Source organism: Crocuta crocuta, unplaced genomic scaffold (genome assembly GCF_008692635.1).
Source record: "Crocuta crocuta isolate KB4526 unplaced genomic scaffold, BGI_CrCroc_1.0 scaffold299, whole genome shotgun sequence".
NCBI classification, from domain to species: domain Eukaryota; kingdom Metazoa; phylum Chordata; class Mammalia; order Carnivora; family Hyaenidae; genus Crocuta; species Crocuta crocuta.
This window is the reverse complement of record NW_027532747.1, coordinates 9,341,600-9,366,373: the sequence shown is the minus strand read 5'-3', so window position 1 is coordinate 9,366,373 and position 24,774 is coordinate 9,341,600. Positions and strand designations below refer to the sequence as shown.

At 53.4% G+C, this 24,774-nt stretch overlaps 1 protein-coding gene across 1 annotated transcript in view; it reads left to right on the top strand.

Annotated features, from left to right (window-relative positions):
* RIN3 (Ras and Rab interactor 3) overlaps positions 1–24,774 on the top strand; it is a 121,267-nt gene that overhangs the window by 59,370 nt on the left and 37,123 nt on the right. The window contains exon 5 of the mRNA XM_077780924.1: positions 18,838–18,910. Coding sequence (XP_077637050.1) covers positions 18,838–18,910 — 73 coding nt within the window. The remainder of the gene's footprint in view (positions 1–18,837; positions 18,911–24,774) is intronic.

Sequence of the window (24,774 nt, the reverse complement as noted above, 5' to 3'; positions counted from 1 at the left end):
AGGGACCCTCAGAGGCCAGGTGTGTTTGGGGGGGGCAGGTGGGGGCAGAGAACTAGCGGAAGAAGGCACTAGAGCAGGGTTCACGGGGACACAGGAGCAGGATACAGCATGGACGGAGGCTAGGCCAGCTGAAGTGGCTAAAATTAACCACCTCGCGGGCTAGCTACTTGTCATTCATCTGCACCCTTGAAGGTGGTGACACTGAGACATTCATGTGACGGCATTTTTTTCTGCTTGCTGCTAAACAAAAACAAAAGGAGGAGGAGGAGGAGAGGAAGAGGAAGAAGAAGAAGAGGAAGAGAAGGAAGGAAGGAAGGAAGGAAAGAAAGAAAAAGAAAGAAAGCAAGCAAGCAAGCAAGCAAGCAGCAGTTGGCTGCTAAACAAAAACAAAAGAAGAAGAAGGAGAAGGAGGAAGAGGAAGAGGAGGGGGAGGAGAGGGAGGCAGAGGAGAAAGAAAATGAGTTGACCCTGTTTCCAGAAGAGGAACCATCAGACAGGGACGGATGATGTGGTCTGGCCCCTACAGAAAGCCATTGCCCGGCACTCAGTCCGAGCCACTGGCCGTTTCGGGGGCAGCCCCACGGCACTCCCTGCCTATTCCCTGCTACCCGGGCTGGCCCCCTGGCTTTAGGAAGTCTGGCCTGTCGAGCTCAGGTAGGGTTTCTTCTTGCCCTGAACAGATTTCCCACTCTGAGGTCTGTGGTTTTGGGCCAAGTCGTTGAAGCGGATAGATCCACTGGTGGCGAGGAACAGAGCCCAACTCACTGGTAAATGTGGTGAATGTCGTGCTGATTGGCACGGATATGTTATCGCCACGGGACTGGGGGAACTTCTAAACCAAGGAGAGAAGTTCTAGATAAGTTTCCCTGGGCAGTAGAGATCTGTATGTATGGGCAGCTCAGAGCATGTTCCAGAAAATGCCTGTGAGGTCCACACAGATCTGTTTGCATTGCTGCTCTTGGGTTTGACCCCTTCACCAACTGACCCATTATCCTAGAATGAGATTTAACCTGTATTTGGACCACAGTGTGTTAAGTACATAGAAAGGTAAGGAACGATCATCATTAATGTCAGGGTTGGGAAGGACAAGGCAAGTTTGTGATGTTTTGTTGGGGAAGCAGCATTCCCATAGTGGTGAGTTACACTCTAGTCAAAGCAAACCTCTTCTGAGAGCATGCGCTTTGGAAAGGCAGATGGTTCTACACCTTAATTCTTTCTCTGTCCTCTTGGGACATCAGACAAGCTCCGTATCTGTGCTTTAGTTTCCTCACGTGCAAAACGGGAGCACTTGCAACAGAACTCTTGGAGGACTGATGAGTATGTAGGGACAGGGGACAGAATCGCCCAGTGTGAGGGAAGCACTCAACAGCATAACTGTGCCATCATGATTTATAATCAGAAACGTATGTTTGGTCTCCATTCTGGTTCCTGGCACAGAGCTCCCCAAACCCTTGGAATTTCCTAGGTGTTGGGAGCCATAAAGGTGTCTTGATGATCATAATAAGTCCCTTTCAACCACACCAGAGTTTATACAAAGATCTCAGTGAGGGCTGGGGGGGGTGGGGGGAGTGTGGTGTTGGTTGCCAGGGAAACCAACCACATGTTTAGAGGGCTGGAACTTCCTGTTCCACACCCTGACCTACAAGGAGGGGAGAGAGGCTGGAGGTTGAATCAATCACCAGTGGCCAGTGGCCAGTGATCGAATCATTTAATGCATGACCAATGCATCCCCGTGTAGGGAAGCCTCCATAAAACCTCAAAAGGATGGGGTTCAAAGAGCTTTTGGGTTGGTTAACATACCTTGCCCTGCTACCATCTGGCTATTCCTCATTTTTATCATTTTATAAGAAACTGGTGATCTAATCTGTAAGATGTTTCTCTGGATTCTGTGAGCCGCTCTAGCAAATCAATTGAAGCCAAGAAGGGAGTCATTGGAACATCCCATCTCTGCACCTGGACTTGTAGTTGCCATCGGAAGGGGCGGGGTGGGGAGCCGTCTTGTGGGACTGAGCCTTTAACCTGTGGGGTCTGACACTACCTCCAGGGGGCGGTGTCAGAATTGAGCTGAACTGTAGGACACCCAGCTGGTGGAGGAGAATGGCTTGGTGCGGCAGGGAAGGAGACCGTTAGAACTGATGTCAGAAATGGAGCAACTTTCCAGCATCACCGTGGTGTCCCCTGGACGCCGTGGGGATGTTTCTGGAGGAAAGCTATCCCAGCGTCCGCATGGAGGGAGCACCCTCAGTAAACGCTAACAGTTCTCGTTCACTATGGGGATTGAGTAACATCATCTTACGCCTCCAAACCATTGTTTCCTGCAATGCTTTGTTCCCAGAGAACTCCGCTAAGAAGCTGATTCATCCTTTTTATCACACAGCGGTTGTTACCCAGGGAGGTTTGGGCTAAAAGCTAACCACAGTTTGTTTCTTTCTGGTTTCACCAATTCCCTCCTCAGCCTCCAAAATTGGGATTGGTCCAGGGAAAAAAAAATACACCATTGGATCATTTAACTCCAAGAACTTTATTGTAAAACTCTGATGAGTTTCTTTTTTTTAATGCATTAAATTTAACTTTCATTTCAGTGTAGGTAGCAGACAGTGTCATATTAGTGTCAGGTGGACGATATCGTGATTCGCCCATTCTGTACATCACTCAGTGCTCCCCACGTAAGTGTGCGCCTCATCCCCTTCACCTGTTTCCCTCTCCCCCCACCGTGCGTGTGTTTTGAATCATGGTGGTGTATATGGTTTTTAGCCTCCCTTTGTTCACTTGTTTTATTATGAGCTCTCTCTGAGTTATTAAACATTTTGATAACAATGCAACCAATTGAATATGTTCCGAATAGCTTCTGAAGGAGGATGCGTAGGATGGGCTCTGTAAGACATGGCTGCTGACATTGGATCTGTAGGACAAAACACACACACACACACACACACACACACACTCACTCACTCACTCACTCACTCACACTTAACCAAAACTGCAGGCCAGACTGTCCTAAGTGCCAGAATGTGAGTGTGTATTTTGGGGGCATCTGATTGATTACTTTTTTTAAAATTTTATTCATTTATTTTGAGAGAGAGAGAAAGCAGGTGAGCAGAGGGAGGCAGAGAGAGAGGGAGAGAGAGGATCTCAAGCAGGATCCGTACTGTCAGCACAGAGCCTGACGTGCCTCGAAGACACAAACCGTGAGATCAGGACCTGAGCCGACACCAAGAGCCCATCACTTAACCACCGGAGCCACCCACGTGCCCTGGAATGGACTGCTTTTGACGGGGGAGGATATCACGCAGGACTCCCTGGGCCGTGGTGGTTGGGAAATCACTGTGTGGAAGAGAAACTGAGGCAGGAAAGAGATCTGGGAAAGGGTGGGCTGTGTTGGGGGTAAGCTGATGAGGGGAGCCAAACCGACGACTATGAGGCTGGGAAGGTGGGATGGGGCCGTGTCTCCCTGGTGTCAGGGACTCAGTCTGCAGTGACAGAGGAAGGCATGAACCCACTATGAGCAGGAAGCGTCCTGATAAATAGGTGCTTCTGCAGAGAGCTGGGCTGTGTGGGTGGGGGTGGGACGGCCCTCCCTGCCAGGTGCAGGAAGAGGAAGAGCTTGAGAGACCTCCCGAGGTAAGGGCCTCGATGTATGGCCATGATGGTGGCAGTGGAGGGACTGGACAGGGCCGCAAAGCGAAGGGGTGGGGCCAGGAGCAGCCATTGCAGGGGGGTAGGAGGGGAGGCCCTTTCAGTGGGCGAAGCCTCCTGAGAAGGCGGGGTGGGGGGCAGAAGGGGGATGCCGTACCGCCTCTCTGGGATGCAGCCACACAGGGACTGCCAGGAGTTCACTTTGCCCTGAAGAAGTGGGACACAGGAGGACGTTTTGACAGAGATGAAAGATCTAGAACACAGGGCTTTGGAGGCAAGAGAAGGGGAAGATGAGGGAAACAGGTTTGTGGGGGTGAAGGTATCACGCCAGCACTCGGCCCGAATGGTGGCCTGCGTGCACGGTGACCGTCACCTTCAGGGGCTTTGCGGCTTCTGAAAATCTGTCCAAGGAAAAACAGTCCAACCCAACTGTTTCTGAGAACCAGGGTTCTCTGTGCAGCCACTCCTATTTTGGGGGTGACTACAGAAGTGTCAGGGGTCCTGGGCTTTCTGGAGAGCAGGGAGTGTGGATTATCTTAGCTCAACATTTGCATCTGGACTCCCACCTTCCTTTCTAGATGTTTCTGCCTCCCTCTGCCACCTCTGGTGAAACCTGCTCTCTGGAAATTCTCTAGCCACTAAACTGATTTATACTAACGTGTGAAAGACTAACATCACCATAAAGTTGTGCTCACGGCCATGAGAGTTTGCATCTCAATTCTCAACAGAAATAATAGTCCTATCTTACAGTGTTGAAATGTCAGGCCTCAGCCAGTAAGGAGCAGGAGTTGGTCTGTCCTGAAATAGCAGAGGAGGGGGGACCTACCTGTTCTAGAAAAGGCTCATTCTTACTGTGGAAACCCTCCTGAGGCCCACTGCTCATGCAGGCCCTCTTCTTGGGTAGAAAGTGAAGTTTCCTAATGTGTTCTTGCCTGTTCAGGGCAATTTCCCCCAGTTTATCATAGTGTAAAGCCCCCCCATCCACCCAAGAGTAATAATCCGCATGCCCCCATCTAGAACCACCCTGCCACTTCCATTCTCTTCCCTTGTACTCACCGGGTTCAGCCCCCTCTGCCTGTGCTTGGATGCTGTCCCCAATCCCCTCGGCCTTTATTCTCAGCTCCATATTTCCCCATCTCCTCTCCCCCCGCTGGCTGGAAGCTTCCGAGGATAGAGTTTGTGTGTTACAGTAGGTGTGGGCCCCACAGCCCCGCATAGAGTAGAGCTGTAGCAAACACCAGGCCATTGATCAGCTGCTTTATAACACCTTGCACTCGAACAGAGAGATGGACTGGTCCCGAAGGCCTGGAGCCCAGTGGACCCGGATACAAATCCCATCCCTTTGCTTTCATCAGCTGTGAGGTCTTGACCATGTTGCTCAATACTCTGCCTCACAAAGCCTTGGTTTTTTCAACTGTGAAATGGACTCATTGTGATGGCAGACGGGAAGAGCACACAGGAGGTGCTCACAAAAAGCAAATTGCCTTCACCCTCCCCTGATTGCCTACCTTCCCCTTTGGCTTGGATCTTAGGGTTAGAAAATCTAAATTTGCATTCAGTTCTACCACTAAACTAGCTCTGTGAACAAAAGCAAGATGTTTGACTCCTGGGCCTCACTTTCCCTTTTTTTTTTAAGTTTATTTATTTTGAGGGAGAGGGAGCTGGGGAGGGGCAGAGAGAGAATCCCAAGCAGGCTCCGCACTGTCAGCACAGAGCCCAGTGCATGGCTCAGACTCCTGAACAGTGAGATTATCAACTGAGCTGACGTCAAGAGTTAGATCCTCAACCGACTGAGCCACCCAGGCACCCCTCCTGGGCCTCACTTGCAACCACAAATGGAGTGAATGATGCATCTAAGGATATTATTATAAGGTATAAGTAAAAAGACATATGTGAAGATACCTAAAGCCAGGAAGAAATGCAAGAGTGACACTGCATTCATTCATCCATTCATCCATCCATCCATCCATTCATCCATCCATCCATCCATTCATCCATTTATCCATCCATTCATTTATTCATCCATTCATCCATCCATTCATCCATTCATTCATCCATCCATCCATTCATCCATCCATCCATCCATCCATTCATCCATCCATCCATCCATCCATCCATTCATCCATTCATCCATCCATTCATTCATTCATCCATCCATCCATTCACCCATTTATCCATCCATTCATTTATTCATCCATTCATCCATTCATCCATCCATCCATTCATCCATTCATCCACTTATCCATCCATTCATTCATTCATCCGTTCATCCATCCATTCATCCATCCATTCATTCATCCATCCATTCATCCATCCATTCATCCATCCATCCATCCATCCATCCATCCATTCATCCATTCATCCATTTATCCATCCATTCATTCATTCATCCATTCATCCATCCATTCATCCATTCATGTATATATGTAGCTAGCATCTGTTGAGGACCATGATGAGACCAGATTCTGCTCTTAAAAGGAACGCTGGGGAAGCTGAGTGTGTGAGTTGGGACAGGAGTGGAAGAAACAGAGCCACGTGCTTTGTGGCTCTCATGGTGACCCTGTGCGGAGGCTCGGCTTGCTCTAGGAGGATTACCCCATGTCAGGACTTATAAGATGTTCTTACAAGCTTTGGGGTTTTCTCCTGAAAAAGAAAGCCAGTTGCTACCTCTGAGCACCTCTGGAGCACCTCCCAGACTTACTTTGCTCTGGAAGTTTCAAGGCGGTGCCTTCACCCCTAGGAAGAGTGAGCAGCGTTAGAGCCGTGTGAGCTCAGGCAAAGCCATGGGCTGGTGTCATCGAATTGGGTTTTAATCTGGCTCTCCCAGCAACTTGCAGTGTGGCCTTCAGCAAGTCACTCAATGTTTCTGGGACTCCTGAGGGGAACGGATCTGTGACCTCTCCTGGCAAGAGACAGATGCAAAGTGCCGTGGAAGGACAGAGCCCCACCAGAAGGAAGGCGCCATTCCGTGATTGCCTGACCCCGGCATCCTGAGTGCTTGGATTTTCCTAAAGCCTTGCAGTGGCTGAGGGGACACCTGCTTCTCCACATCCAGGCAGCTGGGCTGGCCTCTTGGGAAGCCATGTCATTACGCCTGTCCCGCCAACTTTTTCTTCCTGCCCAAACTATTTAAGGAAGAAGTCAGAGGTGAGACCTTCTGGAAAGTTCTGTAGAAAAGGACTGGTGTCTTCCATGGCTCTTTGTGTCCATCTCCTTTTGTCTGTGGAGAATCGGTGAATAGTTTACACTGCTTTTTATCAGCATCTGCTGGGGTGTTCCTGTTGTTTGTTCTGGTCTTGGTTTTCACAGGGGAAACTTTTAAGGAAGTTACCCCAATAGAACTTCCCCTACTGGAATGTTCTTTAATGCAGTCATTGTTCTCAGTCCAAGACAGCCATGAGCAGCCCCCAGGTGAGACTCAGCTCCCCAATAACTAGGTCCCACCATGAAATCTTATAGCGCCTTTAGCCCCCAGTGACTATGGAGCTGCTGTGTGCCAGGCACCGTAGCGGACTGTCTGTGTGCCAGGCACTGGATGGGCTTCCATAGACGCCATTCCTCTTGTCTTCACCACAGCCCTAGGAAGCAGATGCTAGGACCCTCATTTTGCCACTGAGGAAATCGTGCCCAGGAATGGAGCAGGGACCGAACCCAGGCTGTCACCTCCAGGTTCAAAATGCCTCCCCCCAAACCAGGCTGTTTCTTGCCCTGTCTCCCATGGCCCTAACGCAGGAGGCTCCCCAAGTCAGGAGGAGGTGGCGGAGAGGGCGGTAGTGCGGGCAGTCATCGAGCGTGTCTAAGAACTTGGGAATCACCCTCCGAATCTGAAGCCTCTGCTAAAGTTAGATCCAAGTCCGTTGTGTTCGTTGCACAGAACCGGAGCTGGACGGCAAGGGGGCAGATGGGGACCAGGTGGCTGCAACAAGGACAGCCATGCGGAGCTCGAGTCCCTCGAGGCAGTGGTCACCTGAGTGCCAGGCCTTTCGATGGCTCTGCCTCCTGACGACCGTTGAACATAGACACGGGCCTGAGCCCATCTGAGCTCAGTTTCCTCATCTGTAACATATGGGTCTGGGGGACGCTCAGGAGAGGGGCCGGTGGGGTCTCAGGTAGCTGTGCTAGCTTGGTGGTGGTTCTGCTGTCTCGTGCTCTCTCCATTTTCTCTGCACTGTCTTAGGGTTCCAGGTGGCCCCGAGTGTGCAGCATGTGGCTCAGGGCTTGGTACAGCAAGCTCCCTCTACACAGCCCAACCTAGAACGTTCTCCACATGCCTCTTCCTCTGCTGAGTTATGACACAGAATATTTACTGAGAACTTGCTGGGTGCCCGGGGCCTTTCCTGGGTACAGTGACAGACTGAGGATGTAAGATACTGATAGCAATCCTCTGTGGAGCACTTTATGTGAATTAACTCATTCAATCCACCCATCAGCCCTAGGATGTAAACACGTTGTGTGGCAGATTCAAGATGGCGGTCCTTTCTTTGACCCTGTTCCCATCAAGGAGCCACAGCCCCTCCCCTTGAATCTGGGCTGGCCTGGGGCTGCTTTGGCCAACAGAGCAAGGCAGAGGGGACAGTATGCCGGTTCTGTGTGTAGTTTTAAGAAAACTGGCAGCTTCTGCTTGGGCCCTGGGAGCCACGTAAGAAATCTGATGACTGAGACCACCCACTGGAAAGGCCACCTGGAAACCATCCACAGAGAGAGCAAGGCCCAAGAGGGCCCGGCTGAGCCTCGCCTTCCAGCCCTTCCCGCCAAGGCACCAGGCATGGCCGAAGGCTTCTGGATCCTCTGGACCAGGACAGTCCCAGCTGAATGCCACCAAGCGACCCAGTCAGTGCCTTGAGCAGAAGAATCTCCCAGCCNAGAATCTCCCAGCCGGTTCTGCCCAAATTCCTGACCCACAAAACCACGAGCTACAAAAAGATGGTTGTTTTATGCCGCCAGATTTTTCAGGTAGTTTGTTACTCAGCAATAGGTAAGCAGGACAAGTATGATCCTCATTTCACAGATGAAGCAACTGGGGCACAGAGAGGCTAAGCGGCTTGCTCGAGGTCACAACGAGTAAGCGGTGGGTCCAGGACCTAAACCCAGCAGCCCGCTCCCCGGCACGTATGCTTAACACTGTGCTGCACTGCTCTTGAGTGGAACACGTGGTGATGCTCTCAAGGAAACCTCTCCCTGCTTCGGGGTGCAAGCATCACGCACACTGCATAACTAGGGAAGTATTAGGCATGCACTTGTTCGTCTACCCGCTTTAAGGACGCGAGGCCAGAGGGCTACACAGACGATGGTATTAAGAAAGTGTTAGGATTTTACTGCAATCCGGGGAAAGATCTCCAACACTGTAGGGTGAGTGAGACCCCAGGGGCCTCTGAGGAGTGGGGATGTGGGGGTGCGTCCTGCGGGGTGAGAGAGGAGCAGCATGGGAGGCTGCCAGACAGTCCGAAAAAGGCCGTGGAGTCAAGGATGCGGGCGGTGAGCCAGGGAAGCTTTAGTGGCCTGGAGTACGGGGTGTGTGGAAGCGGGGACAGGCAGAGAAGGGGACCCTTGGCCGGGCCGAACCCAGGACAGCGTGTGCCCAGGTCCTGATGCTCGGCCTTTACCTAAAAGGGCCAACCCCCAGCAGAACGGCATTAAAGATGTGCCTTTTACACAGAAGCCCCCCACTGCTGGGGGAACAACCCAGAATGGAGACCGGAGGGGAGCATGGTGCCCCCCCCGGCTCCTACAGCGGGTGTGGACAGAGGAGACACTTAGGAAGAGGACTGGCAGCACAGCGGGGCAGAAATGGGCTGAAGGAGGAAGAGGGGCCAGTGGGCACCTGGGGTCAGGGACCTGTGGCAGCGTCACCCTAGGTCCAGGGGAAGAATGGTGGGCGGGGGGGTGATAGCGAGGGACACTGGGAGCCACTGTGTCTGGGAGAAAGAAGCCACCACCATCACCCTAGTGCTCCGAGCAGTGCCTGGCACATAGTAGGTGCTCAGCAAATATTTGAATAAGCCCACAGGTCCAGGGCGCAGGATGGAGAGTTGAGAGTCCCCGGGGTGTGACATGCTAGCTCTGCAGCGCCCCTCCCTCTGTGGTGGTCACGCCCTCTGGGGCCAAGATACCCGCTTCCATCTCTGGTGTTGCTGGGCTGCGGAAGTGCCACGTGGTAGATAAAGGGGAATTGGGGTTAGATGTCTGGCAGGAGGAACCTAGGGCGGGGAGGGGCGGGGAGGGAATGGCCTGAGGGCGCAGAGCCCTGACCCCCAGGCGGTCATAGCAACTTCCCTGTGTCAGCAAACTCTTCTCTGTGCAGCAAGTGTGTCCCCTTTCGTGACCAGGGGCATTTACGGTGATTCAGGAGAGCCCCCCCCACTCTATGCCTGTAGGGACTTGGGGGGCAGGTCCAGAAATAACACCCCTTTTGTCCACGCCCACATTCAGAACCAGTGAGGAGCTGGATATAAGATCAGAGCACCCACTTGCCCAGCGATGGGCTGAGCTGGGGGCGCCGTTTGACCCGACAGCCACAGTGCAGTGCCCTGGCCACCCCCCCCCCCCGGCCTTTGTCCCCCAGAACTGTAGGCCTGCCCTTGGCAAGGGCTGAGCCTGCCCCGGGGGCCTTTGCAGAGAAGCAAGCCGCATCCGGAGCCCTGCTGGGTATTTCCAAGCTGGCGAACGTTCCGGCAGCATCTGGAAGCAAGTGAAACACCATTTGCCCTGAGACCGGCCCCTCGTTCTTGATCCCGTGACTCCTTTTGTGGCACTGATGGGGATGAGGATGGGGGCGAGATCCCTGTGGTTCAGAGCCCCGGGGGGCGCTCCTGTCTTCCGTTCCGTTCTGCTCTAAGCACCGATGTGCGGCAGCGCGCTAGGTGTGGGCATCGCACGGCGCCCCTGGGCTCCTGCTGTCTGTCCTGGGAGCGCCGACTGGCTCTCCCTCCGCGGCAAGATTCCTGAAACGCAGCACACTTGACATTTGGAGCCGGATCGTTCTTTGCTGAGGAGGCTGTCCTGGGTACCTCGGGGCCTTTAGCAGCATCCCTGCCCACCCCCCACTACGTGTCAGAAGTGCCACCTCCCCACCCCCCAGGGTGTGACATCCTAGGCTGTCTCCACACCTTGCCCAGCGCGCCCTGGGGGACAGGTGTGCTCCTGGTTGAGAACACTGCTTCGGGCTCTGCTGTCCAGTCCCGAGCCGGCGGCCATGAGCCACACGCTTGAGGTGTGGCGACTTTGACTTGAGATGTGCTGTCAGTGTAAAAGTGACACAAGATTTTGAATACTTAATATAAAAAAGTATAAAATATCCCACTCATAATTTTTTATAGTTATGATTTATGGAACTGATAACATTTTCGATATTTGGGGTTAAACAGAATATATGATCGGGGTTCATTTGACCCGATTCTGTTTACCATTTCCCACGTGACTGTAGGAAACTAAAACTGCGCATGTAGCTTGCGTGTTGTTTCTCCTGGGCAGCGGGGTCTGGAGAACGAATCGCGTGTGCTTTGTGAGAGCGCGGGCTGCAGAAGTCGTGTCCTGGTGTCACTTCCCAGCTCTGTGACCTTTGGGGAGCCACTGAACCTCTCTGGGCCTCCCAGCTCTTGTAAGTGGTGATCACTTTTCTTCTAGACCTCAGACTAAAGTTTGCAGACTCTGGGGTAAGACCGTGAGGCTGGGTTGTTTTCTGAGCCGGGTTGTGCCTTGATGGGTCCTTCCGTGGGACTTGGGGGTGTTCTCGCCAATAGGGTGGTGCCTCGGGCCACCTCCTTCTCCTCCTTCGGCCCCACAGAGCAAAGCGGTTTCTTCTTGATGGAGACAGTCAGACACCTGCTCATCCCTGAGTGTGAGCGAGGAGCAGGCGGATGGCTTTGCCAGGCTGGCAGCTCATTCCCTGTGGGTAATTAGACCCCCAGATGGCAGACGGCGTGCCTCTGCTTTGCTCTCCTCCCCCGCTCCCTGGCCCTTCTCCCCAAACACCTGCCGGTCTGCTTATCCGTGATTTCATCTTCCCTGACACTTGGCAGGCCCCTCCTCGAACGTCTCCCCTTCTGTTTTGGCATCTGAACCCAGGAATAGTTCCCAAAGTCCCGTCTGCATTGTGACAATTTGTTCTGCAACCCTTTTCCCAGACTTAAGGCCTCGTCTGCACAGTTTCTAAATATGGAAGCGCTCCATCCAAGAAAAGGAATCTTTTCATTGCAGCTCAAACCGCGTAGGGGCAGCTGTTGCAGATGCGACTGCCAGCGCGAGGCTCGGAGGCAGCGCTTTCAACGACAGCAAATGCCACAGAGCCTGTGGTAGCGACCCGGCAAGGTCCTGGCTCTGGGAACGGTGCGAGGGAGGGAGGCCTGGTGCCAGCTCTCTGAGAGCTTCGTTCTGGGCCGGGGTCCGGCCTGTGAACACATGGTGCTCTAAAGCGGCGTGTGTACCCAGCGCCAGGGCCCCGGGGAGCGGAGCCAGAGACCTTCCTGGGAAGCTTTCACCCAAGGTGACATGGGGCCTGCCTGGTGACAGGGGGGGAAATGTGTGGCCCATGGGCAGGTGTCCCTGCGAGCTGACTTAGTCACTTGAAGCAGGGACACATGGAGTACATTCATTCTAGTATGAAGTACTGGGACGCCCTCCCTCCACACCATGCCACCTCTCTGAACAAAAAGGCACCTGATATACCAGGTTCCCAGGCTGGTGACACCTAGTCAGGACTGTGGCCTTTGGGCCATGTGTTTAACCTCTCTGAGCTTTCCTGGACTATAAGGATAATGGAGTTGTCATGATGATTAAAAATAGAGACCGGTGCACAGTAGGCACTTAATAAATGGTAGATGATATTATTATTACTATTATTATTATTATTATTTGGAAACCTTGAAAACTGCCCCTCCATTATTAATCAGGAGGCTGAAAACCCATGATTCTAAAGCTAGGAATTTGGGAGAAGAGGGCGGAACAATCAGAATAGCAGAAGCTAGGTTCCGGAGAGCAGCACAGTCAAACTCTGGGGAGCACCCGAGGTAATACTTTCTCACAGCACGATGATGCACCTTCCCTGGACCTCAGTTTCCTCATCGATGCAGTGAGCGAGTTTGGACCAGAGCTGTCTCTAAGGGCCCTTCCCTTCTGGCTTCCCGTGGTTCGCAGTCCGTATAGTGGGACTACAGTAGAAGGAACACTTGGGTGTGGCTGAGTCTCTAGTCCCAGCAAATTTGGAGTGTGGGGTAGAACTCAGTAAAAAGACAGTGTAGTACCTTTTTCCTCTTAAAATCCCTAAGATGAAATCAAGAGGAACTTGCTCCTTATGCCAACTGCAACCAACAAAGATGGCCATGACTCACACCCAGGGCTGCCATGGACAGTTGCACAGCTTGTGCACTGTCCAAAAGTGCCTCGTCGGTGAGTTGAATGGGGGATGAACGTCAGCTGCTGTTCTGCTTGCCAAGTTGTGCAGTTTAGTGCAGGGCTACAGCCACCTGGAAGAGGAGGCACCTCTCTGCTCCCTTAGCAGATCCTGTCACAGAGCATTAGGGGCGTTTGGAAGCAGCCCCCTGTTTGGACCATGACTGAGGAGATGTGGTGGGGGTTGGGAGGGGAGCTAAGGGAGGATGATCTTACACTGAGAAGCTTCGGGGCTCGGAGGGGATGGAGGTTTTTACGGAGGGAGGCTCAGGCAGGCTTGGGAATGGTCAAGGGGCTCCAGGCCAGCCAGTGAGCGAGAGGCCAAGGCGTCTACCTGGACCATCAGTCCCAGGCGAAGAGAGAGAAAGGAAACTGTCTCCAGCACGTTTTCACATTGGCGGCCCTTCGCCTCTGCAGGGTACCACCCGCCCCCTGCACCAGGAGCCGGAGGGCCAGGGAGGGCCTCCGTTACTCTTACCGGCACGTGGCGGTTTCAGAAAGCAAGCGTCAGAGAGCAAGGGCTTCGGTCTCTGCCCACGCGGCCGGTGGAACCGGGAGCCCGTGCCTGGCCGGTACCGTCCACGTGCGGGCTTCGCCTGGAGCAGGAGTGAGAGCATCCGCCGCTCGTGCCCCGATCCCGGCTGGTCGGGCGGCAAGTCCGCGCCCTCTTCCTTCGGGGCAGGGAGACGGCTGTCCCCCCATTTCACCGGAGAGGCAGCCGTGCTGTAGNACTCCGGAGAAACTGGGAACAGGGGCAGTAGTTTTCATCTACTGCGGGACACTGAGCCTTTGGACAAGCCCGAGTAGCAGAGGATCGTTTTCCCGTCTGAGCCACACACTGGGCCAGGGGGCGGTTCCCATGGCAACGGTGCTGCTGCTGGGTATCGGGGTAACCGAGGTGGCCTTCCTGGAGGGGAGGGAGCCGCGAGGGGTGGGAGCACGCGGACCCGTGGGGCAGGCCACACCCACCAGGCCACAGATGTCTGTCCCTCCTGCTCCCCAGCCTGTTGTCACAGTGGCCTTTTATTCTCAGGGTCTGCACCTGTGGCCTTTCCTGTCGGGGACCCAGCTTGAGCAATGTCCTGTGGCCAGACCATTGGCAAGTTCCCTGCCATCCTTCTACCTGTGAGGCTGCCGCTCAATTTCTATATCCACCTACCCTGTGTATCAAGATGGTGAGCACGATAAATATGTGCCAATAAATGAATATGTAATGAAAGTATCCTGGCTAAAGAGGAGCTCTGAGCCCTTCAAAACAAAGCAGCAAACAGCTTGATTTAAAAATGAGCAAAGAGGGGCGCCTGGGTCGCTCAGTCGGGTGAGCGGCCGACTTCCGCTCAGGTCATGATCTCATGATTTGTGAGTTCGAGCCCCACATCGGGCTCTGTGCTGACAGCTCAGAGCCTGGAGCCTGCTTCAGATTCTGTGTCTCCCTCTCTCTCTGTCCCTCCCCCGCTCGCACTCTGTCTCTCTCTCNACTCGCATCGCTCTTCATTAGGGAAATGCAAATCAGAGCTACAATGAGATACCACTAAATACTCACTAGGATGGCTGTAATCAAAAAGACAGACAGGGACGCCTGGGTGGCTTAGTCGATTGGACGTCCAGCTTCGTATGATCTCGCGACTAGTGAGTTCGAGCCCTCACTGGGCTCTGTGCTGACAGCTTGGAGCCTGCTTTGATTCTGTGTCTCCCTCTTTCTCTGCCCGTCTCCCACTCGTGCTCTATCTCTCAAAAATAAGTAAAACTTTTTTAAAAATAATTAAAAAATTAAAAAAGAATAGGCTATTGATTCACTCAGCAACTTGGAGGACTCTGGAAGAAATTGTGCTAACAGAGAAAAGCCAATCTCAAATAAATGGAATTTCTTTTTTTTTTTTCAAAATTTACCACCGTAACCATTTTTTAATGCTTATTTATTTTGAGAGAGTGTGTGTGAGCAGGAGAGGGGCAGAGAGAGAGGGAGAGAGAAAATCCCAAGCCTGCTTCCTGCCATCAGCATAGAGCCTAATGTCATGTGGGGCTTGATGCCACAACCCTGGGATCATGACCTGAGCCAAAAATCAAGAGTCGCTTAACCAACTGAGCCACCTAGGTGCCTCTGCACAGAATTTCTTTGTAAAAAATCTTCCACTGGGCCACCTGGGCAGAGCAACCAGTGGGGCAGCCTGCTTCAGATCCTCTCTCTCTCTCTCTTGCTCTCTCGCTCTCTCTCTCTCCCTCCTCCCCCACTTGTGCTCTCTCTCTCTCGCTCTCTCTCTCTCTCTCTCTCTCTCTCAAAAATAAATAAACGTGGGGCGCCTGGGTGGCTCAGTCAGTTGAGCGTCCGACTTCGGCTCAGGTCATGATCTCACGGTTCATGGGTTCGAGTCCCGCGTCGGGCTCTGTGCTGACAGCTCACAGTGGAGCCTGCTTCGGATTCTGTGTCTCCCTCTCTCTGCCTCTCCCCTGCTCATGCTCTGTTTCTCTCTCTTTCTCAAAAATAAACATTATTTTTAAAAGATTAGATAAAAAAAGTAGAGACTCTGCAATTTCTCTGCTTACTGAGGTCATATATACTCATTATAAAACTCCCAGAAAAACGTAACGTAGGCAGTGAAACTCAGTTCATTCCTTATGTATGGGTTTCTTTTTTTTTAAATAATGGTTTTGTTGAAAGATAGTTGTATAATATATTCAATATAACACAATTCACCCACTTCAGGTGCTCCTTGAGTGGCGTTTGGTGCATTCACAGTGGTGCATCCCTCACCCTGTAAGTCTGAGAGAACATTTTATCATTTCCAAAAACAAGTCCCCCGTGTTGCACAATGTGAATGTACTTAATGCCACTGAACTATAACCCCTAAAATAGTTTGAAAAAAATTGTATGCTTTTTGTAGCTCAACACAGTTTTAAAAAATGAAAACCATACTGTTAATATCATCTCCCTACGTCTCCATCCCCCGGCCCTCCCCCAAGCCCTAAGCAGCCACTGATCCACTTTTGTCTCTATAAATTTGGTCCACTCTCAATTCCAGCCCTGGATGTCCCTTTCAGAGGCCTCCTGTGTCTGTGTGCCCAGCACGGTGTCGAGCGCAGTGCAGGTGATGGGCTCTCAGGGGGTCCTCGGTCTCACGATCTCACATCACAATGTGGGCATCCGTGCGGCGTTTCCGTGACGGGAAATGTGTGGTTTGCATGGTACCTCCCATGTGCAGCTTCCCAGGGGAGGGGTCGGAACTCATGGGAAAGGTTCAAGGCCAGAAGGTGGACCTAGAGCTGAACCCTGAAGGCAGTGAAGGGCAAAGATGGCAAACCATGAGAGATTTTTAAATACAGAGAACAAACTGAGGGTGGAAGGGAGTGGAGGGGCGGGGGATGGGCGGGGAAAATGGGTGACGGGCATTGAGGAGGGCACTTGTCGGGATGAGCACTGGGTGTTTTATGTAAGGGATGAATCATGGGAACCTAATCCTGAAGCCAAGAGCACACTCTATGCACTGTATGTTAGCTACCTTGACAATAAATTATTAAAAAAAAAAAAAAAAAAGATGGATTCTCATGCATGGAGAAAGAGCACGAGCAAAGGCCCGGTGGTAGAAATATGGACTGGGTTGATGGACAAAGTGAGGAAAATGGGCCCCCAAGGCACAAATTTTCTTTTGAAGAGCCATGCAAAATAATGCCAAGCAGAGCCACAGAAACCCTTCCACCTCCAGCCCTAGTTCACACCATGACTGGCTTACTGGTTTAAAGTGACTGTTTAGTATTAGTAATCCTGTATCGTCAGTTCTAGCAGCTTCTGGGAATGAGCTTTGCTCATGAGTGGTTACATTAGTGTCCTCAGACTGCTGTGCTACCTGTTGGCCTAAAACAACACAAAGTTATTCTCTCGCAGTTCTGGAGGCCAGAAATCAACCAGCAGCGGTGTGGGTTGTTTCTGCAGATCAGGGAGAACTTTTTCCATGTGTCTCTTCTAGCTTCAGACGTGTCCCTGTGTCCCCACGGCCAGGAAAACTACCTGTTGAGCACGCCCACCGGGTGTGTTAGGCCAGGCTTACTCACACCCCCTCCCCCCGAGGGATTCTCAAGGACGGCTTTACCTCCCCCACTTTACAGACAGAGCTCTCCCTACCTCCTGAGGCTTCAGGATGTCTTTTTTGGCCCCAGGCTCCCTTGGCCATCTGTCACTTCTTGGGACTGTCCGTGATGCCCCAAATGCCAGCACTAGATGGCGCTGTGGCCTGCCCCTCCGCTATTAATTCACAAAGGGTGGCAATTCCAGGGACCGATGTTTCTTACTTAAGTCATTTGTATGCACCTTCCAAGTATCACTGGTACTTTAATCTACTTAGTGTTTTTCTTGGGGTGCCTGGATGGCCCAGTCAGTTGGACTCGGATCATGATCTCATGGCTTGTGAGTTCGAGCCCCACGTCAGGCTCTGTGCTGACAGCTCAGAGCCCAAAGCCTGCTTTGTATTTTGTGTCTCTGTCTCTCTCTGTTTCTCTCTCTCTCTCTGTCTCTCTCTCTCTCAAAAATAAACATTTTAAAAAATGTACTTAGCATCTTTCTTTAAACTCCCTTTTAAAGTGCCAATGGGAAACCATTCTTTCTTTGTTGTAAATAGAAAATGAGTGTAAACTTCTTTTTAAAAACCCTGTTAACTGTTTAGAACGGTGTCTAGCACATTGAAAGAAAGCAAATAGACAAATAAAGCAATTGGAACAAAACAAGTTGGCTCGTGTGTGCCCATCCCACAGAGCGCAATGCAGTGAAATGCTGCTGTCCGAGGCTTGGAAACAGAACAGCCTCCTGTCACCTAGATGCACGAGTGTCTACGGTTGGAAGGGCTCCTTCCTTGTGCAGGTGGTGGCTCTGACCCCTAGTTGGAGCCAGGCCTGGGACCCAGGCCCTGCCTTCCCCTCCACCACACGGATGGGAGAAGAACCTTAGGGAATTGGAACTGAAGTGTGACCCTTTGTTTCTTGGTGACTCTGATGCCTAAGAAAGCTCACTTGAGGGGGGTCCCCAACACAGGGAGCATCACCTATTGGGCACAGGGAGCCCTGGGATGACAGGTAGGAGTCACGAGCTTTCATGACAGCCAGGCAGTGGACTTCGACCAAATCGCTTAGCTTCTCTGGGCCCCTTGTCCTAAGGATCCGAAGCAGGGGGTGGGGGGTGCCATATTCCCCTTTGGCAGGCGCACCCCCACTGGCCTTCAGGCACCTCCAGCACCCTGCCCCTCCGAGGAACCACATCCCCCCTGGGATGGCATCTTGGCCAAATGCTTTGCTTCCTCTTTGTTGTCAGGGCTGGAAAATACCGGGGTCACCCTCTCTCTCGCATTACCCATCTAGCCAAACCAGGTAAGGTTCAGACAGGCCGCAGGGTTCTTGGGTGAAAGGCCAGTGGCCCTGGTCCAGCCCTTCTGGACCTTCCAGAGGCCCAGATAGATCTGGGCAACCTGCCCCCTGCTGGCCCCTCACAATTCCTTGTCAGGTTCACATGACCCTGATCAATTAAATGTTTAGTTCTGCCTTTACGATCTAGAGCCGTCTGTGTCATTTTGCTCCAAATGGTGACTGTATATTAAAGATACCAGCCGCTGTAATAGCCCCCTGAACTCTCAGTGGCTGGACACCGTAGACGTTCAGTCCCCACTTGCCTGTAGTCTGATTAGGAGCTGATGTATAAGAGGCTGCAGGATGCCAGGCACTGTCGTTGGCATGGGGAACCCCGTGAAGGCAGCAGACAAGGCCCCCGCCCTCAGAGAGCCTCCCTCCATCTGACAGGGACACTCATCCAAAGCCTTTGTCGTCTCTCCTCAGTACTGTACCTGGAAGGCTCGGTTCTTGTGTTTGAGGACATCTTCCGACTGATCGCATTCTACTGTGTCAGTAGGTGAGTACACCTGGCCCCACAGGAGGGCATCTGGTTGCAACCGACGTTGATGCGCCCTTGGGTGGGGGTGAAAGTCACAGGAGAGCCCCCAGAGGGAAAGGTGCAGCCCAGGGGATGCACGGAAAGGGGGCGGTCCCTGGCTTTGCCCCGGTACCCATGAGCGAGGTGTTAGCTCTGATGCTATCTTGGTCCGGCCGGTAAGGGCCCCTCCCTCATCCCCACCTGTCCCCTGGCTCACTGCCCCTCACCCCCACTTCCTGTGCGCCAGCGTCCAAGACGGCCTGGGGTCCCGTGAGGACCTGACCCGCCCTGTTGCGGGGGTTACAGATGGCACTTCCTGCGGGGACAACAGGAAGGGCTGATACCCCTCAGTGGGACAGAACCTCAGATCAGTATGTCACTGCTGGGTGGGGTGAGTGACTCATCACCACCCTCAGAGCTGCTCTGTTTACTCAGAACGGGTTGTAGGCCAATAGGAACGTAAAAACATATTTTGGTGCCATGACGGCTTAAGTTCCAGGGCCTTGACCATGGCTGGACAGGATGCCTTGGGGTCCAGGGCCCCAGGCCCACTTCTCCATGCTTCAGAGACACCATCCTTGCTGCCTCCAGCGAAAACCGTGCTGAACCCAGAACATTCCCACCTCCCAGGACCCTCCTGGGCTGTGACGGGCAGAGAATGTGATGCTGGTAATAGCAGCAGCCAACGGCCGGCGCCTGAGTCTCTCAGGTGCCCAGCACCGCTCAGGGTTTTCATATCCATCACCAGTTCCCTGAGGGGAGTTCCCATTTCACAGACCAGGAAGCTGAGGCTGAGAGAAGTAACTTGTTCAGGTTGCACAGGTGGCAAATGGCAGGATGGAGATTCAAAGTAGGTAAATCTCCAAGGTCCATGATCTTTGCTACAACCTACCCCCCCACCCCACTGTGTACCTCTCACAATAATTTCAGTGATCTAGCATGTTCTCTCCAAGGCAGAGCAGCAGGGGGCCCCTGGCCCTCCATACGTCATGACCTGCTGAGCTCTGGGAGAGGCAGGCCCTCTCCTGTTCGGAGAAGTTCTGGCCTTAGGAGAGGGTGCCCAGCATAGCGCCTGGTTCTTGGAATGAATGAATGAACAGAGCCCAGAACGTGAGCTCGTTTCTTCATCTCTCTGGGAATGCCAACCTCCGTTAGATGCCAGAGAGAGCGGATAAAGAAGCAGCGCACCGGCCAACAGCTAGTAGGCGCTCTGGTTCTGTCTCCGAGTGCTGGGGTAGTGACTGTGTGTCCAGAGCCATCTGGAGCCCCAGTCACCAGGCTCACGCTGTCACCTCCCAACTTTTCCACCTCTGGCTGCTGCTTGTCTGCATTCTAGAAAAGCAGGTTCCTATTGGTCCGCCTGCAACGGCCCAGGGAACCCAGGAGATCACAGGGCACAGAGCCCATAAGTCTTCGCGTCAACATACTGTGTTTGGTGTAGCGCCAGGGCCGTCTGTAAGGAGTGGGATGCTGTGGGAAGAAGAGCCCCAGACGAGGAGCTGGGGACCAGTTACCTAGCTGTCACCCGGCCTCTCCCAGCTGGGGATGCCTGTCTCTCAAGGGGATGGTAGCCAAGATCCCATCTCTCAAGGGGATGGCAGCATGGCGCCAGAACTTTTATTTGGGAGCACGCGCTCCCCCCTCCCCCTCCCCGTGCAGGAAGGACACGGGCTCTGCTTCAGAGTGCTCACCTAATGTTCCCGGCTGGCCGGTCGTCTGGTGTGAGGGCTCAAGTGAGGCTTCCCAGGCCTGCCTGGGCTTTGCAGTCACCCAGGATGCTGGTTAAAAATACAGACTCCTGGGGGCGACTGTGTGGTTCAGTCAGTTAAGTGTCCGGCTTCAGCTCAGGTCACGATCTCATCGTTTGCGAGTTCGAGCCCCACGTCAGGCTCTGTGCTGACAGCTCAGAGCCTGGAGCCTGCTTCACATTCTGTGTCTCCCTCTCCCTCTGCCCCTCCCCTGCTCGCTCACTCTCTCTCTCAAAACTAAACAGTGAAAAAAAAATTAAGAAACATAGACTCCAGGGGTCTATCTCAGAGATTCTGACCCAGCAGGGCTGGGCCGGGCACAGTCCTCACTTGACGGGGGCTCTTCTAGGGAGAGGTGATGCTAAAGGACTTGTCCCCAAGGAAAGAGCAGCAGGGAGCCAGGGACCACAACGGGTGGAGGGAGAGAAGCCCAGCAAAGGTGCGATTGCAGGGGCCGCCTCAGCCTCAGCAGGACCCCGAGGGCTGCTCTGGAACAGAAGAGAGACCTCAGGGCTTAAAGCCTTAAAGCCAACACGGCCAGGCTTTTGTACCCCCCACGCCACCAGGCCAGCCCCCATGGCAGAGGCATTTGTGGCCCTCCGTCAGGCCAGCAGGGCCAACAGTGAGGCTCCAGCCTTCAGGACAAGCCTCTGAGGGTCACGGATGCCAGTCCCTAGGAGCAGACCCCGCGGAGGCTGGGCGATGGGCAGGCAGGGCTGGTAAGGGACATCCGGGGGTCCGGGTAGGGCGGCAGTGACTGTGCAAACTGCTACTGACCCGGCGTCTGTGTTGAGTCAAGCTGGTCTGCGCTCTGCCCACAGAGTTCTTTCTAACCCCACAGCGGGCTTGCGGGGAGGTGTTCCCGTCTGAGACCCCCTCAGAGGCTGCTGCCCCCTGCCCCCAAGTTGTGCTAAGAATCAGACACAAAGGTCCTTGTAAGGGGCCCGCCAGAGGGACTGGTGTGAAGCAAACCCGCCAGAAGCCGTCGCGTGTGTTCTCACCGCTGTGCCAGGCGAGGAGGCAGGCTGGGGGCGTCGCCTGCTTGGGTCGCACAGCTCGGTCCCAAGCCAATTTGAACCCGAGCTAGTCTGGACCCCTGAACCCCGGCTGCTCCTTCCCGGCACACGGTACAGGGCCTAGGGCCTAGAGGATGCGTGGCCCCTCCCTGCAGTCCTCCCCTTCCAGGGGTGCGAGGGTCGAGGCCACAGGTGACACTGGAGACCCGGCAAGGAGGGGCAGGGAGAGAATTCTAGGTAGAGGACACTGCGGCGGGGGGGGGAGGGGGGGGAGACTGGCAGTGGGAAGCTCAGGAATGGCTGCGTGGGAAAGCCGGACACAGCGGTGGGGGATGAGACTGAAGGCCTTGAACGCCACCCCCAGGGGCTGTGGGGACACCCTTCCCTGGCCTCCGGGAGCCCCACTGCTGCTCCCGGTCAGGCCACACTTCAGCAGACCTGCGTGGTCGCAGCAGGTGGTGGAATGGAGGCCAGGGAAGGGTGGAGGCCAGCCTAGGGCCACAGCAGCCATCTAGGCACTGTGGGGAGGCCCCTGCCCCAGCGCCGGCTGAAGGAACTGAGAGGGGTGGGGACAGCCACCGCAGAAAGGAGCCAGGGGACAGAGGAGCCGGGACAGTGCTGGGCAACAGGAGCATGAGCACACTGCGTCTTTTCCGGAGCACCTACTATGCGCCGGGCACCTGACTCAGCCCCTTACAAGGACCAGGAAGACACACCCTCAGCACAGCCAGGGGTCAGGAGCCACTGGCCTGGTGAAGTGGGTGCCATTAGCCAAAATGAAGAAGGAAGGGTGGAGACCCTTGGGCCTGACCACACACTGTTGTGACTAAGCTGCCACCCTCCTTTCCCAGGGGAACGGGGTGCTAGGCTGGCCCTCTTTGCCTTTGAAGAAAGCTGTGTCTGGGGCCGCCTTCCCAGCTCCCTGGGTCAGGAGCCAAGGTCTTACCTGGGGGTATCCTGGGGAGCGGAGCAGAGGGAAAGAGCTGGACCACCCTGGGAAGCGCCCATGACCTGTGCTCTCAGGAGGAGGAATGAAACACACGAGCCCCCACTAGGTGCTGGCGTGTGCTGCCAGCATTTTCTATGCCCTGGCTCATTTAATTCTCAAAACAACCCCATAAGAGGGCATCGTGTCCCCTGTGTCGGACCAGGAAGCTTAGAAGGAATGACATCCCGCCAGGACTGGCCGAGCGGGGTTTTCGCAGGGTCTGTCGATTCCAGAGTTGGTGCTGGTTTTCACCTTCTTCCTCTCACTCACTTGAAACATTTACCAAAGTAGGGGCACCTGGGTGGCTCAGTCAGTTAAGCGTCTGATTCTTGATTTCAGCTCAGGTCATGGACTTGTGGTTCGTGAAATCGTCAAGCTCTGTGTCGGGCTCTGTGCTGACAGTGCAGAGCCTACTTGGGGTTCTCTCTCTCTCTCTCTCTCTCTCTCTCTCTCTCTTTCTCTTTCACGCTCTTGCTCTCTTTCTCTTCCCCTCCTCGACTTGCACTCTGTTTCTCTCTCTCTCTCTCAAATAAATAAACTTTTAAAAATTTTTAATAAAAAATTTACCAAAATAAAATCATGTTTTCCTGGGGGCGCCTGGGTGGCTTAGTCGGTTAAGCGTCAGACTTTCGCTTAGGTCATGATCTCGCGGTTCGTGGGTTCGAGCCCCGCGTCGGGCTCTGTGCTGACAGCCAGCTCAGAGCCTGGAGCCTATTTCAGAGTCTGTATCTCCCTCTCTCTCTGACCCTCCCCTGCTCACGCTGTGTGTGTGTGTCTCTCTCTCCTAGAAATAAAATAAAAATATTTTTTTAAAAAATCATGTTTTCCCTCTACAGTGATGAACATTCAAAACCACAAAAGTCGCCCAAGGGCTCTTCGGGGATGGAGCTGGGGGTGCCGTGGGGGCGTTGAGGGGACTCCTACTGCTCCCACAGGCCAGGGTGTTCCACAGAAGTAAGCATTCCCAGGTCACCCCAAAGCTTTACAGGATCTAGGCAGGGCTGTCCAGCCCTCAGGGGAAGAGAAAATTAGCATCAACAAGACAGTACACTTGGTTTGTGGTGATTTTCAATCCTGGGTGCCAGCCTGTTGTCATGGGAGTGTGGTATAACACACAAAATGTCTTTAGTTTGGTCTTTGTCCCCGTTTCCAACACAAGGCTCCTAAAACCCTCGGGATGTCCTGAGTGATAGGGTGTCTTTTGTTAGTCATCATGAGCCCCTTTCAGTGATACCTGAGTTTGTGCCCAGAGCTGACAGAGGCAGGACCCTCCAGGGAGCCTCAGGATGGGCTGGTCACCAGGAAGACCCAGTGTCTGGAGGGCTGGGACTTGCAGCCCCACCCACCCGCCTCCCACTTGCTGAACACATTGAGGTGCCGGGAGGGTGGCGCGCCCAGAGAGGCATCCAAGCTCGGCATCCCTTCCCCAGACCTTGCCTTTGCCAGGCACCTCTTCGGGCTGTTCCTGAGTTGTATCCTTTACAATAAACTGGCAAATGGAAGGAAAGTGTTTCCCTGAGTTCTGTGCACCTTTCTGGCAAACGGTCCAACCTGAGGAGGGTGCTATGCGAACCTGCAAATTATAGCCAGTCAGTCGGGGAAGTATGGGCGGCCTGGGACTTGCAATAGGCTTCTGAAGGTGGGGCGGAGGCCCTAACCTGTGGGGCCTGCGCTAATTCTAAGTTGTTAGCCCCAGAATAGGATTAACTCCTGGGACCCCCGCTGGTGTGTGAAAAATTGTAAAATTGGTGGTTAGTGTTAAAAAAAAAAACACCCTGGAGGGGGTCATAAAATCAGTCTAGTGGACCAGTACTGCTCTCCTTTTAAAGGAAAATTGAGACGAGACTGGAAAATATCAGAATGTGTCTCACATAAGTTGGAAGAAGTCCTGTTTTGCTAAGCCCTAGCTTTAGTTATGTATGAATGTGTGTGAGTGTGTGTGAGAGAGAGAGCATGTGTATGTTGAGTGTACGCTGCGTCGTGATGCCAAGTGTGTTTCTTACTGGCAATCAAGGTCAAAACGTTTGAAAAACACAGACTAGAATAGAGACCTTTCAGGAAGGGGCATCTCCTACCCTGGGAGGTCCCCAG